Here is a 14,278-nt window from a genome sequence, read left to right as displayed (position 1 = left end):
GTGTTAAAATGGTAACATCAAGGGAGTACTGGTAGCATAAGCCGCTCACACACAGACACACACCAGCATGTGGACAAGTGCCTTGCGTGTGTCCAGGACTTGAAGTGTGTGTCCTCTGAGGAGAGCTGGGACGGAGAGGATCAGGCACTGGAGCAGAAGGCCGGGGCCGGGGCTCTGAGGGCCCGGCCTGCCTGCAGAGGCTCGGTCGGGGCAGCAGGAGCACCTCGGCGGTGTTGAGCGGCGGCAGCCTCGTCCAGATGGCTGCTGTGTGATTTAGCAGAAACGGGAAGCAGCTGTGGCCAGCGCTGAGCCCCCCACGCTTGACTGGGACCCAACGGGGGAGGGAGGGGGGGCCATTTGCATGAGAGGGATAATCTGGCCAACCAACTCGGGCCCTGCCAGGATCCCAAATCTCACTTCCCCTTTCAGCCAGCTGACTGACGGAAATACTCCTTCAAGAATCACACTTTCCAAATGTCAGTAGGATCCAACCAGAAAGTTGTTCACACTTTAAAGAACGTGTCCTAATAATAAAAGGCTAGAATAAGCGCTAGATCTTTTGTGAATTTAGTCACCGTTTCAACTTGTGTGTGTGTTAAAATATGGGGCCACATTTGTGTAATTGAGTACCCTCAATAGCTGTACTGAAGCACGTTCTTGTATTATACAGAAGAATGTATACTCCTCCACTACATTTCAGAGAGAACTATTGTACGTAAATGTAAATATTTGAAGTATTGAAGTTTGATCACAGAATCGTAATACTGTTACAAGTAAATGTTCTGGATTGAATTGGTTATGTAAAACAAGAGCATTATAACTCAAATGTAAAATAATACCAAAACTAAAAGCTCAGATTTTGCAGATTGGCCCATATCAGAATAATATATTACATATTATAGTTTTTGTATTGTACTTGCATTAATGTGTTTATCACATTTATATTGCGGCATGCAAAAGAGGAGCTTTTTTTCAGGGAGGTTGTGAATTTCACCAAAGGATGAGGGACGCTTACAATAGCATATATTAAAGTATAACCTGATTGATGATTATATTTGTATTATACCTTCAAATTTCAACTGAAGTACAGTTCTTGAGTTGCTGCTGGCATTTGACCACTTCCAAAAAAAAGCAGTCTCTGCATGAGGCCTCTTGTCACGTTTCATATGTCTTTGAGCAGTTCCACCAATCATTTCCCCTCTGTGCTTCTCACATGGTTTCATTTGAACTGTTTGAGGACCATGGGTAAAGGTATCTAACATTCACCAAAAAATATGAGGGGCTTACTTACAGCAAAGCGAAACAAATTCACGTTACTTTCATAATTAATGTGAAATCAAATATTGAGAACGCTCTCTGATGTCTTGCTGCCCACCACTAGTTTTCTGTTATTGTGTTGGGAACACTGGATTGCATGTGGCTTTGTTTCCTTTGGATCCATGTTTAGTCTCACAGTAGAATTTTCCACTGGAGAAGATATCTATATTAAGGTCCAGACAGCATGTGTTTGAGATGGGATGGAGGCCCTTCATTAAGTATGTAAAGCATCTGAATTTATCTAATGGTCAAGAGGATGAATAAGCGCAGTTCCTGAGATTGTGAAATGATCTCTCTTCTTTTTATGCACGATGTTTTCATGTTTGTTTTTGTCTCGTGTTGTAAAAAATGTAAATAAAAAAATATTGTGGGAAAAAGCTGCCAATACTCAGTTGTGTAAATTGTAAAAATATTTATTTGCGACTTTTTTATATATCTAGAAAAAAATAGCTAAATAATATTAATTAAAAAGTTTGATTTCAAGAACATTTTAAGGATGGCTATAACTTTAAATAGTTTTTCTCTGAATTAAATGTATACTCTTCTAAGCTAAAACGCCAGATACAGATCTGTTTTTGTAATCCTTTTTTACATTGTTTCTGAATGTTATTGCCATCAGATTCTATTCCTGAAGAAGAAAAAAATACAATATCAAAACAGGCATTATAAAGAAATCTTAAAAACAGTATTCATAATTGGAATAACAAAAATATGATAAAAGTTCATACCTCCGTTTCTCAATAAACATATTGTGTGTTGTTTGTGACCACTGCTGCACAGCCAGTCAATTCAGATACAAGCGTCCACCATATGGCTCCGTCTTCAGCCCATACTCGGCAGATCCCACCAGCACCAGAGGAATTCTGTGCATCTGTCCCGGTCCAGCTGTGAGCCGCCCCCCTGTAAAGAGACACCCAAGGGAGGTGTGTGTGTGTGTGTGTGTGTGTGTGTGTGTGTGTGTGTGTGTGTGTGTGTGTGTGTGTGTGTGTGTGTGTGTGTGTGTGTGTGTGTGTGTGTGTGACAAGTCTTTCACTGCTGGCTTATTCAACAAAGTTTCCATAGAGTGGCCAAACACACGTATGAAATATTTATCAGCGACTTGACAAAAAGATGAAAAATGAATGAAAGTCTTTTTTCATGGTCTTCCAGATTTTCAAAGATTGTTTCATGAAATTTACATGAGAATTTCATTTCATGTGTGCACAATCTATAATGGTCCTGCTCAATATCACCAGTGTACGACCAGTGAGGGATTCAACAACAAAAAAAGAAAATCTGTTGACCAGTGGTCATTAACGAAGAGAAATTAACTGGACAGACAGTTTAACATATAAACATCTACATCAGCATGTGGATTGGAGTTCATCCTCTAAAAAAAGGAGCTATTGCAGTAACCACTTTTCCTGCTGAGTCCACTGCTGTCTGAATCACCAACAGGAAGGGAGTCAAGCGTTCAGGGTTGTGCTTCTTTTTTTTTTACTTAAACCCACAATACTCCCTGAGTTGCCCAACTTCCATTGATATGATTAGCATATCCAGTCTCAGGAAAAACCACAGGACGAAACATCGGGCAAAATATAAGAGATGTGCGAATAAAACTCAGATTAGATGGAAAGGAGGATCAAGTGCAGAGATTCCAATATTAATAGTTATGCGTTTCAATTCTCTGACAGGAACAAACATGTATATGATGGTAACATTTTTATTTATTAGGAAAATAATAAAATGTTGGCAATTCAATTAAGAATTAAACTAGGAACTAGTCATGACACACAATATTTGAAAGAGGTGAGAATATCTATTGTAATGGTTATTAAACATGCTGAATGTTCTTCTTCAAAGCATTACAAGAAGGATTCTAGCTGCTATAATATGAACTGAAATCATTGCTTTATCTACATATCACATATCTTGATGCCTTCAGCAAATCACACAGCAACAGTGAAATAAATATCCAAAGAAAACAGAAGATACTGCATCAGCTGGGAACAACAGAAAACTCTTCCATCCGGTCAGCATTAAGATCACTGGATTTGTTCTGCAACAGCCTTTTGGTAGGAACGAATATTAATGGTTACACAAAACATCAGGATGGTTGTAAAAAGATGAATTCAATTAAAAGTAACTTTTGGACATATTTGCGGTGGACAAAATAACAGCAATACCTCCTCAGTGTAATGAAATTTGACAGATATCCCTGCATTCAGAGAGCATTCTCTGTGATGCTTTTAGGTGTCTGTGCTTTTATGACAGACACTGTTGTTGTTATTTTTTGGAAACAGTGTAAAGTGCACATGCTTTTATCTCTGCACACTCTGTTGTATAGATTCCTCCAGAGCTGAAATCCAACTAACATAAATAATATATCAGGATAAGAAGCCACGTTTAACGTCCACAGCCAAAGGTCTTGTTCCAATCCTCATACAACTCCAAGTCTTTCGATGAGACACTGGGCCGTACCGTCTGCAGGGCCTCCTGGAAGTCTCTGTAGAGGATGGGTCTCACCTGGTCTGCAGTGATGGTGGCCATGTCACTGAGCTGGATGCTGCGGATGGGCCCGAGTGCCGCTTCTCTGCAGAGCTGCGTCATGTCGGCGCCTGAGAACCCCTCTGTGGCTCCAACCACGCTCTCCAGCTCCTCTTCCCTCAGCTGGTTCTTCTCTTGTGTCATGAGGTTAGTGATTATCTGCCGTCGGGCCGTTCCCTCAGGCAGGGGGATATATAATCTCTTTGCCAGGCGTCGTCGGGCAGCCTCGTCTATCTCTTGCGGCCGGTTGGTGGCGCCCACCACCAGGATGCGATCCTCGGCTGCTGTTGTTGCTCCGTCTAGCTGAACCAGGAACTCTGTTTTTATCCTGCGTGAGGAGTCGTGCTCCCCATCCGTCCGCTGGGACAACAGCGAGTCGATCTCATCTATGAAGATGACAGCAGGCTGGTGGCAGCGGGCGATGGCAAACAGGGCTCGTACCATTTTCTCTCCCTCACCCACCCACTTGGATGTAAGCGATGAAGCGCTGATGCTAAAGAAGGTGGCACCTGACTGGCAAGCTATGCATTTCCCTATCAGAGTTTTTCCAGTCCCTGGGGGTCCAAAAAGCAGGATGCCTTTAGGTGGACCCCGGAGGCCTGTGAAGATGTCAGGTCGCAGCATGGGCCAAACTACAATCTCCTTTATGGTGGTCTTGGCGAACTCCAGGCCTGCGATGTCCTCCCAGACTACAGGAGGCCCGTGGTCCATGATCTCACTCATGATCAGCTCGATTATCTTCGGCTCAAAGTTTTTCAGGCGCTCGTCCCCAATCTGAGGTTCCTGATTGGAATTACAGCTCGCCCATCCTTCTTCTTCTTCTTCTTCTTGTCGGGGAATGGGTGACACAAATTTAGAAAATGTACCCCGCGGCCTGTTGGCTCCTAGAGATTTCTTCAAAGCTGCTGCCGGCAAAGAGGCCTGAGCTCTGTGTGGCTGGTTGGCGTGTTTTTTCTGTTGCTCAACAAGGAACTGCTCGCGAGCCGTTTTAAAGGTGCTTCCAGCTCGCGGGTCACTGCCTCCTTGACCTCCCTGCTGCACCCTGCCACCATCTCCTCCGTCTGTGTTGTAAAAATTCTTCCGCTTAGATGGGTTGGAGGTGGGTAAGAAGGAGGACTGATAGTTCGGTGTTCCCCCTGGGTTTCCCTGGGGAAGAGCTGAGGAAGAGGGAGTAAACACAGACTGTGGTCGGGCTGGAGGACGGGAGAATGAGTTTGGATTACTGGCAGTGGTGTTAACCTCTGTTTTAGGCTGGGGTGGAACTGTGGGTTTGAACAATGCAGTCTCTGACCGGCCCCCAGTAAAAGTAGCAGGTAGGGAGCTGCCTTTGCTCTCTTGCCCCACAGATATGTTAACATCTCCTGCTGCCACCAGGGAGCCGCTTCCCCCCGTCCCTGACTGAATCATCCTCTTCACGCAGGGTAGCTCCAGCACACTCTCCATGGTGAAGGATGACTCCCATTTGTCACTGTGGTTCCTCTGACTGCGAGCCAGGTGCAGAGCGCTATCTGCATAGTTGTTCAGCCCTGTGCGGGGGTCATCCGAGTCCAGAACTGCGGCGTAGCGCTCAGAGTATGTCCTGAGCAGGCTGGCCATGCCGGCCTGAGAGAGCTGGGAGCTTGCCCATGCATACTGAATGGAGAGGATGTGGGCCCGGTAGGTATCGGCCGTCTGTTCAGGTGTACAGTTGCCAGATGAAATGTCAAAGGACCTCCTCTGCCATTCGTCCAGGTGTGCTTCACTCATGCCTGGCCTGCTCCAGTCTGATGAAGAAGACGGGACAAAAGTTATTAAAAATACATGACCTCAGTAAAAGCCAAGGTACAGATCCTCCCTAACCCACACATTATGTGATATGCAGAGATATAATAAAGGGAACAGTCGATTTGATTGACAATAACTCACAATGTGGCTCACAAGAACTGATTTTTAAAAAATGGTAAAATACACTCTATGGTAAATACCTGTCGTTGCAACGCCACACTTGTTGTTTTAAGCATGCCTAAACTACATAGCCAAGCTCAGATAACCTTTATACATAAGGGGGTTTATTTTAATTTTGACAGAGAGCATCATGCCACCGTTTCCTTTTAGTTTTTACTAATCTTTAATGGTGTATTACAAAGGGTAACACTGTTGGAACCCCCCTTTAACTACATGTAGCTATGCAAAAACATCTAATTTGGTAAACATGCAGCTTTACCATAGACTGTATATAAAGAGCTGTACTAGAGGTGCGTTCACTGACCAAAGCTTCTGCAGTATCACTATAAATTCATGACAATGACAAGTAAAAAACCTAGCAGTCTCCGTGACATGCAGTTATAAACAGTCTGTAGACGGGTCCTTCTGATTTACAGAATACAAGCGTTTAGGGAAAATACACCTCACTACACACCACACAACAATACAGAGAATTAAGAACGACACTTACTATATTGTAAATCTTCTGATATTATAATAAAAGTGGGAGTTATACTACAAACACAAGGTGCATAATAATATAAACGAGTTGAAAGCTGCTGTACTTTAACTGCAGTTCAGTTTTTCGCGCCACCGTTTGCTTCCTTTGCAGCACGACTTCCTGTTTCGTTCCAATTCGTTATTGGAGAACATTATCTGTTAACTATCTTTCAGCATCGCTCTTGCATAAATTATAAAACGAGTCCAAATTAAACAAACGCTAGTATTATTACATTGACAAAGCGTCGAGCTGTGGTGAAACTATGAGAATATAAAAGAACTAAATTGAAGCAAATACCTCATTTGAAAATATCGGAACGGGGCCAATAACTTGTCACAACTAGGGAGTGCTCCATTTATCCCTCGGGTTCTCCCACAGAGTATGTAGGATCTGTTTAGTGCTATTATGCCACTCTACCAAGTACCACATATAAAGGTTCTTCACTCATGACAAAAAGAGTACAACAAGACAGTAAAACCCTCTCTTGAAGTTTAGAAACTTGGTTTATCCGGACTTTAGTTTCAACAGGAGGTACTGACCGCAACAAAAGTGATTAGAGGTCTACAGAGCCATCGTGTGGCCATATCACATAAATGCAATAATTAGATTGTCGCTTTATTGTCTTGCATTCTGGGAAATGTAGTACAGGTTTAGCTGGAAATCGGTTGGACAATAAACTTCGATTTATATTATTTTTGAAGAAATCAGAATTGTACACACAGTTTATTGAAGACGTTGTTAATTAACGTGTATGTTTATAATAACTAAATAAATACGAACGAGTCTTGATATCATTTGACACACAAACTACACCTACCACAACCGGGCCGCTTTTTGTTTATGCTGTCGACAGCGGATGACAGCGACTGCTGAGCTTCAGAGGAAACGCCACCGTTGTCTTCATACATCCATGGTGGGAGTAATATGCTGCGTTTGTGATATTGTGAGGCTAACTATGTTTTAAGTTAATGTTTCGGTCTATTTATTAAAAGGCCTTTGTCTTTGAGAACGGGTACGGGAAAAGTTTCCTGGATAGCTGTTCATAGCAGTCGCAGTCCGTTAGCTATAGCTAAACCGGAGACTGGATCTTAATTAGTCCAAACGGGACCAGCCCCAGGAGCCAGGAGCAGCAGTCAGTCACACCCTTGTCTGGGGTGAGGAGCCCTGTCTGCGCAGCAACCTGGAACTGCTATCCATCACATGTGACGATGTTTTATATATGATTCCCATTAGCATCAAGCTTCTTCTGCAGGGGTTTCCGAACAATATTGTGAGTTAACAGGGAAGAGTGGACTGGATATGACTGACTCATCGTCATGGCACGGACAGTGGAGATAACCCCGAACAGTCTGTCTGCTGCAGTGCCAACCAGACAGCATCACAGCTAACTACGTTATTTACGTTGCTAGTTATTTATATTCAATCGTTTTTAGTACTAACTTCCCCTCAACGTGGCATTATAAATACCACCATGTATACGTTTGTCACCCGTGACGAAAACAGCACTGTTTATGCAGAAGTTTCCAAAATCCTCCTCTCTTCCGGACAATGGAAAAGGCTGAAAAGAGACAATCCCAGATTCAATTTGATGCTTGGGGAACGGAACAGACTACCCTTTGGACGTCTGGGTAAATATGCTTTTTCTTATTTAGTATGATGGTGACATTTGTGTGCTAAATTTGGTGTCCACCCACAGCTGCAGATGACACAGCTGCTGTGACTGTGCAGGACTTCTGCTCCAGCTTCCTGTGGGAATTTTGTGATGTGAAGTCAAACACAAACGATTATTTTAATGCATTTTAAAGTGTCTTCCTTTTGGACTTCACAGGTCATGAACCAGGCCTGGTGCAGCTGGTGAATTACTACAGGGGAGCAGACAAGCTTTGCAGGAAGGCGTCCTTAGTCAAGTCAGTTTATGAAATTCAATAATGTACTTTTGTGCAAATTAATTATTCAAATGGCGTTGCATTAACTGACCACTTCATTTCTTTACCATTAGGCTTATAAAGACGAGCCCAGAGCTGTCCGACTCCTCTAACTGGTTCCCAGAATCCTACATCATCTATCCCACTAACCTCAAAACCCCTGTGGCTCCAGCTACCAATGGAATTAGCCACCTGAAGAGCAATCCCAAAACAGATGAACGAGAGGTTTTTTTTGGCGTCCTATCACTCTAAAAAAGAAAGTGGGGACGGCACAGTGTGGATAGCCAAGTCTTCTTCTGGAGCTAAAGGTAACAACTTTACCATTTTACATTTCTTGGTTTAACTTCAAGATAAAGTACACATTAGAAATACTTTTTTCCCTGAGTATCTTTTAAAATATCGAAGTGAATCATATGGATTACATACTTTACATACAGAGGTATTTGGAAGAGTTTTGCAGCCTTTTTCAAAACATAAAATGTTGGAAACTTTGCTCATAATGTTAAAAGAGTGTGTGGTCTGTTTAAACGGCTTTCCAATCTGTTTTCATTACAACAGGTGCTGGAATTTTGATATCCCATGATGCTAATCAGCTGCTGGAGTACATTGATAATCAGGGACAGGTTCATGTTATTCAGAAGTACCTGGAAAAGCCTCTGCTTCTGCAGCCGGGAAATCGGAAGTTTGACATCAGGTAGGTCTTCTATGTCTAACTAACCAGGTGAGACGATGCTAGTCTGGCTGGGCGTTCTAACTGTTCGCTGTTATGTTGTGCTATTGCTAGGAGCTGGGTGCTAGTGGACCATCAGTACAACATATATTTATACCGGGAAGGCGTGCTGCGGACGTCCTCGGAGCCCTACAACAGCTCCGACCTGCAGGACATGACCAGCCACCTGACCAACCACTGCATCCAGAAGGAGCACTCCCAGAACTACGGGCGGTACGAGGAGGGGAATGAGATGTTCTTCGATGAGTTCAGGCTGTACCTGCTGAACACTCACAATGTCACGCTGGAGACCTCCATATTACCTCAGATCAAACAGATCATCAAGTAGGTCCTCCTTGTTTTGGCTTTTTCTTTTTCGGTCTCACATTGTAGCCCACCATAAACTCAAAAACATCTGTGTGGTTTTTATTTTATGTTCTTCAAGCATTTCTACTGAAATGTTACTAAGTTGTTAAATAAAAATCTTTCCAAGTTGACAGTCTATGTAAATAACATTTTTCTTGTACAAGTTACTTGTTTTGCAAATTGACATTTTACCTCTATAGATGACCGGATTTAAACAAGAGACAAGGCGCTGTGTTTGTTAGAGGATAGCAATTGGGAAAGCCACTGATTTCAGCTTGCAAAATAGTGAGATTGTATCTGCTCAATAGCATTTAGATATGGTCTTAGACAGATATTTTAGTCAGATTTTTATTTTAAGTCAAGTGTTACAACTATAGAAATGTGACTGTGGTATCCATGAAATCCCAGCACCATCCCTTAGAGGAAAAAAGCCTTTATGTGGATGTCCCATCGCTGCTGATGTGATGTGTAGTCAACTGAAGCAATAAACTCCTCTGTGCGTGCTGTTTTGGCCGAGACAGCTGAGTCCTCCTGCTTGCAGTGGCAGTGCCTACATGTACCAGGATGCATTGCGCATGAGCTTCTAATGCTCAGATCATCTTCAGGGCCATTTCCTCTTGCACAGCTAATGCAGCCTCGGCCTCGCCCTGCTGTGTCCTCATCCATAAGATCAGCTGCACTCATACCTTGGGATGCCGCTTGTGCTGTTATGTAAAAGCTTTTCAGTACAGGCAAACAGAACAGAGCAGTTCTGTTTTTGAGTGACATTAGACAGAGGCAGAGAGGTGGAAATAGCCTGCCTTGCACTTAAAGGGGCCCTCTTGTGCTTTTTGTTGTTTTTCCATTGGAATCCTTTTGTTTGGTTAAAGATCACTACGTAACACTCACGCTTTCGGCTAGTGCTCCAACACATTTTATGTGATAGGATAAGAGGCAGGACCTCACTTAAAGGTTGAACAATAATAACAGAGCCAGCTAACCAATCAGAGCAGACTGGGCTCTGGTTTCAGACAGAGGGTGAAAAGAGGTACTGCAGCACAGGCAGTATGAGAAAAATAAAGAGCTTTCTGAACAGAAAAGCATGGAGACATGTCCCAGTGGAGGCACAAATGAGCATGAGGGGGCCCTTCTAAATTGTATCACTGTTATGTGAAATGGTGGTGCTCTATGCAGGAAGAACAACAGATTTTGCAGGTCAAGCTTTCTCTGCCAATATCGCTCATACTGTGGAATATGTTGCTTCCATCGACCGCATTTACCATATACACAAATTGGAAAGGAAGAGGTTTTTTTTTTGCATTTCCGTTTCAAATGTCAGTGGAGGTCTGTAAAGGTCAGCGATACCCTGCAAAGTTTCTGATGGATTGTATCAAATGTTTGCACACGGCACAAAGCTGTTAACATGTTTGTCTAACAGTCAGACGATCTGAGTCGATTTTCTGTCTGGGTCCACAGGAGCTGTCTGACGTGTATCGAGCCGTCAATCAGCACCAAGCACCTGTCCTACCAGAGCTTCCAACTCTTCGGGTTTGACTTCATGGTGGACGAAAGCTTCAAAGTGTGGCTCATTGAGATCAATGGAGCTCCAGCCTGTGCACAGTCAGTAACATTCAGCAGAATTCCCTGTTTCCCCTCCAGTTGTTTTTTTTTCATCTGAAAATCTAACATTTTTACGGCCTTGCAATCAAACATTAATTCCTCATTCATGATTTTTGGGCTTTTAGAGAGGAAATAAGCTTAAAATCGATTCCCTTAATTTTGTAAAAATATTTCAAATATAGTTGTTGTTGTTTTAGTTTGCCTCCCATTGAGGGTTACCATTGTTGCAAGGCTTAGAATTCCATTTGGTCTACATTAGTTAGTTTTTTGTGAATGTGAATGTGCCAGATATGTGGTAGTCAGTCACACCTAGCTGTGGATTGTACAGAAAAGTAAAGGGACAGGCATAATGGGGAAAAAACGTTTAAGATTTTATTTTGCACCTGGAGAATAGTCACACTTTTATTGCATTCACTAGTAGTTTGATTTATTCTCCAGATTTGGGTGTTTATTCTCAACATTTAAAATCTCAAAATGTCCAAAACAAATATTGTCTTCCTCCTCTGATAAATTTTTTAATTGGCACGAAAAGTGAAAGTATTTTAGCTTATGTTTGAGTTTTCGACTCTTTTCTTAACACTTCGTCACCTTCTCAACATTTTTGACTTTATTATTAAATTAAAAAACAAACAAGAAAAATCCTTTACCTTTTTTCCTCAGGCCTGTCCCTGATATATTTCAGTTTTTTTTTAGAAAATATAAAAGTGTAAGGGCACTGTTGACAACCCTATTTCCTTCCCCCTCTAGGAAACTGTATTCAGAGCTGTGCCAAGGCATTGTGGATGTGGCTATTTCCAGTGTGTTCACCCTGAACAGCAGCGGCGACTCCTCGTCTGCTTCCTCTTCACCTTACTCATCCTCCCCATATTCCTCCTCTCCATCCTCCATGTTCACCACCAACTCCTGCTCCTCTCCTAAAATAAGAGGGCCTCTTCACGTGGGCCCTTTCACTCGACTGTAAGCACACTCAAACAATCCCCTCGTCTCCTCTGTACGGCTTCCTCCTGCTCTGTCCTCACTAGTAACTCCCATTGAGAAGTACCTTTTGATTGTACCTCTCCTAGCTGTGCTGCAGAAATGATCTTGTCATTATGCATCTGGGAGGTCGGGGATAAATCGACAAACTTTGTGGGAGTTTCCGAATGAGGACAGACACCCTTCCATCTCAGTCCCATCGCTGGTTTCTCCACAAGCAGATTAAAGGAGGACTGAAGGATGCTGAGACTGTAGTGCCTTACATTTCCAGCCATGCTCCCTTAAAAAAAACTGCCAGTTAGCTTGCTCTGTTACTGTGACTCGTACTTATTCTATAAGCCTTTGCACTGTTGCTCAATAAAGTCAACGCTCCCATGATCAGTCAACAATTATTAGTGTGAAACAAATTCATTGGCATTGAATTTTTGAAATTTTGAATGCTAGTTTTTATTATAATTCTTTTTTTATTGACGTTTCTGTCCAGTTCAGAATTGTGGAAAGGCTTACAGCGATCAAAAGTTGATACAATTTGAAAAACTAAAATATAACCCTTATCTGTCTAATAAATAATGAAGAAGTCAAGATCAAGGTTTCTCTTAACTCAGCCTTGTGGACAGAACACGATTTGCATTAAGGACAGATGGTCATAAACAGGGAGACCTTCCAGTTCTGGTAAACCCAATCCGTCCGTACAAGTGTCCCTGACCTCTGACCTCTACAGGAGGGACAGAGAATCCCCTGAAGGGGATCAGTATTAGCCATCATTTTTCTGTTCTTAACAATTTGTTTAGAAATTGTCTATCTACAGAAATGTTGGTGTTTTATTTTTTGTTCGAAGAGAGCATGTTTGTGTGAAAGCATGTAGTACAAAGCATCCTCATACCAGCCCCGCAAAGTAAAGCACCTTCTGCTCTGGTTTTGTAAAGAGCTGCTCTAATGTCTGTTTTATTTCTGATATCTGAAAAGCTAGACCGTCCTTGTAGAGTGTCGTCAACACGTGTGTAGATTGATTTTGAGCTGTTGTAATGGGCGTAGAGTAGATTGTACAAAGTGTGTTACAGACCCCATGAACTGAAGCTGACGTGATGAACAGACAGAGAACATACAACACTAATTCAAAGTATTTTCACTGCTCTTGTACAGCTTACTATGTCAGATGTGTTGTTACCAAAGACAGTGGGCAGCCAGCGGCTATAAGGAAGTCACAGACACATCTTCATCACTGCCTCTTCTTCAGTTTTATCTGGTGTTCAATCATGTCTTAACTGTTTTTTTTACACTTGTTTTATTTGTTTAGTGATTTTACTGTTTTGTTTCATGGAGCCCTTGGAATATTTCATTTGTCTGAATGTCTTTGTAGAGAAATAAGAGTCTGAGGGGAACACCTATTTTATGTTAATGTTTTTAGAAGGGAATATTTCCTCAGACATTGACCTTTAAATTACCTGAAGATTTGTGAGTTGCATGATGGGTAGACCACTCATTTGGCTCCTTCTACCAGAGAATAAGTCAGTATAGGAGTTTTACTATGCCTCTCCTATTGTTAGAACCCCTGCTGTTCCTCTATTCTGACCTTGATTCAAGAGGCTTTACATCCCATGTTGTGAGTAACATTAGTTAAGGGACAACTTTGGAGCATTTATTTATGTTTGAATTGACTGTGTTTGTGTTTACAAGATGTAAATGAAGGATAAGTAAGTTGAAGGTGAGAAACATGTGCAGAGCAGATTACACTGACAAGAAATGAGTTATTGTAAAGATATGATGAATGCATTTATGTATTGCAATGCCCTGATGTAGCTAATAATAAGGAAAAATATCAATGTAGTTTTGTCATTAATTTGTGGTTACAAATACTTTTATTGTTTTGTTGCTGGTTAAAAAAAACAATGCAAACAATCAGTATTTGCTTTTAAATTCTTAGGGAAAAGCCTTTCCATCGAAGGGACGGGTGCCTTAGGGGGAATTGCATATTGGTGAAAAGAAGCAATTAGACCTCCAGCGTTTTAAAGCACCTTCGTTGTTGTATTGAAGTGGTTTCGCCTCATTGATATGACCTCTTGAATTTGATGATGTCATTTTCTCAGTTGATCATGTTTTGTCATATTATTCGTGGGTTTCCTCATCTTTACCAAAGATCTTATCCCTGCTGTGTTTTCATTGTCCATGTTTTGTAGTTGCTGTTTTCCGGACATTATTGCATCAATTGGCCAACAACAGAAGGGTCACATTCAGAGGGATGTCTGTGTGCTGTGTTTTTATTCAGTAATGCTTTATCCAAAATCTTGCATGAACATTTGTCTTTATCAGAAATGATATTATTAGAATAAAAAAAGATTACTATTAAAAGCCTCTGTCGTGTATATTTTTGCTTTAAGTGATTATGTGATTACACAT

At 41.9% G+C, this 14,278-nt stretch overlaps 2 protein-coding genes across 5 annotated transcripts; one reads left to right on the top strand and one right to left on the bottom strand.

Moving 5' to 3' along the window:
- Positions 1 to 3,003: 3,003 nt before the first annotated feature.
- Positions 3,004 to 7,528, bottom strand: fignl1 (fidgetin-like 1). Of its 4 annotated transcripts, none has more exons than XM_063874955.1 (2): positions 7,125 to 7,528; positions 3,004 to 5,606 (listed from the first exon to the last, which is right to left on the bottom strand). In XM_063874955.1, the coding sequence occupies exons 1-2, from the start codon at positions 7,213 to 7,215 to the stop codon at positions 3,703 to 3,705; spliced, it is 1,995 nt and encodes a 664-aa protein (XP_063731025.1). In that variant the 5' UTR covers positions 7,216 to 7,528; the 3' UTR covers positions 3,004 to 3,702. The 4 variants fall into 4 exon arrangements, with proteins under 4 accessions (XP_063731025.1, XP_063731027.1, XP_063731028.1 ...); XM_063874957.1 differs by lacking the exon at positions 7,125 to 7,528 and adding an exon at positions 6,605 to 6,840; XM_063874958.1 differs by lacking the exon at positions 7,125 to 7,528 and adding an exon at positions 6,372 to 6,541.
- ttl (tubulin tyrosine ligase) lies at positions 7,134 to 14,230 on the top strand. Its single transcript, XM_063874959.1, is given in 8 exon segments — positions 7,134 to 7,935; positions 8,136 to 8,214; positions 8,307 to 8,457; positions 8,459 to 8,540; positions 8,791 to 8,926; positions 9,017 to 9,286; positions 10,763 to 10,906; positions 11,654 to 14,230. Coding segments are annotated over 8 exon segments (1,233 nt in total). The 5' UTR covers positions 7,134 to 7,778; the 3' UTR covers positions 11,868 to 14,230.
- Positions 14,231 to 14,278: the final 48 nt, after the last annotated feature.

This window comes from Eleginops maclovinus, chromosome 22 (genome assembly GCF_036324505.1).
Source record: "Eleginops maclovinus isolate JMC-PN-2008 ecotype Puerto Natales chromosome 22, JC_Emac_rtc_rv5, whole genome shotgun sequence".
In the NCBI taxonomy this organism is placed as follows: domain Eukaryota; kingdom Metazoa; phylum Chordata; class Actinopteri; order Perciformes; family Eleginopidae; genus Eleginops; species Eleginops maclovinus.
The sequence above is the reverse complement of the archived record's forward strand: the minus strand, read 5'-3'. Positions and strand labels throughout refer to the sequence as shown.

Excerpts from the sequence above, each read along its gene's own strand:
- fignl1 (XM_063874955.1), bottom strand. The coding sequence starts at position 7,215 with ATGTATGAAGACAACGGTGGCGTTTCCTCTGAAGCTCAGCAGTCGCTG. Across the intron at positions 5,607-7,124 it reads CAAAAAGCGGCCCGGTTGTG|ACTGGAGCAGGCCAGGCATG; the intron begins GTAGGTGTAGTT and ends CTTCTTCATCAG.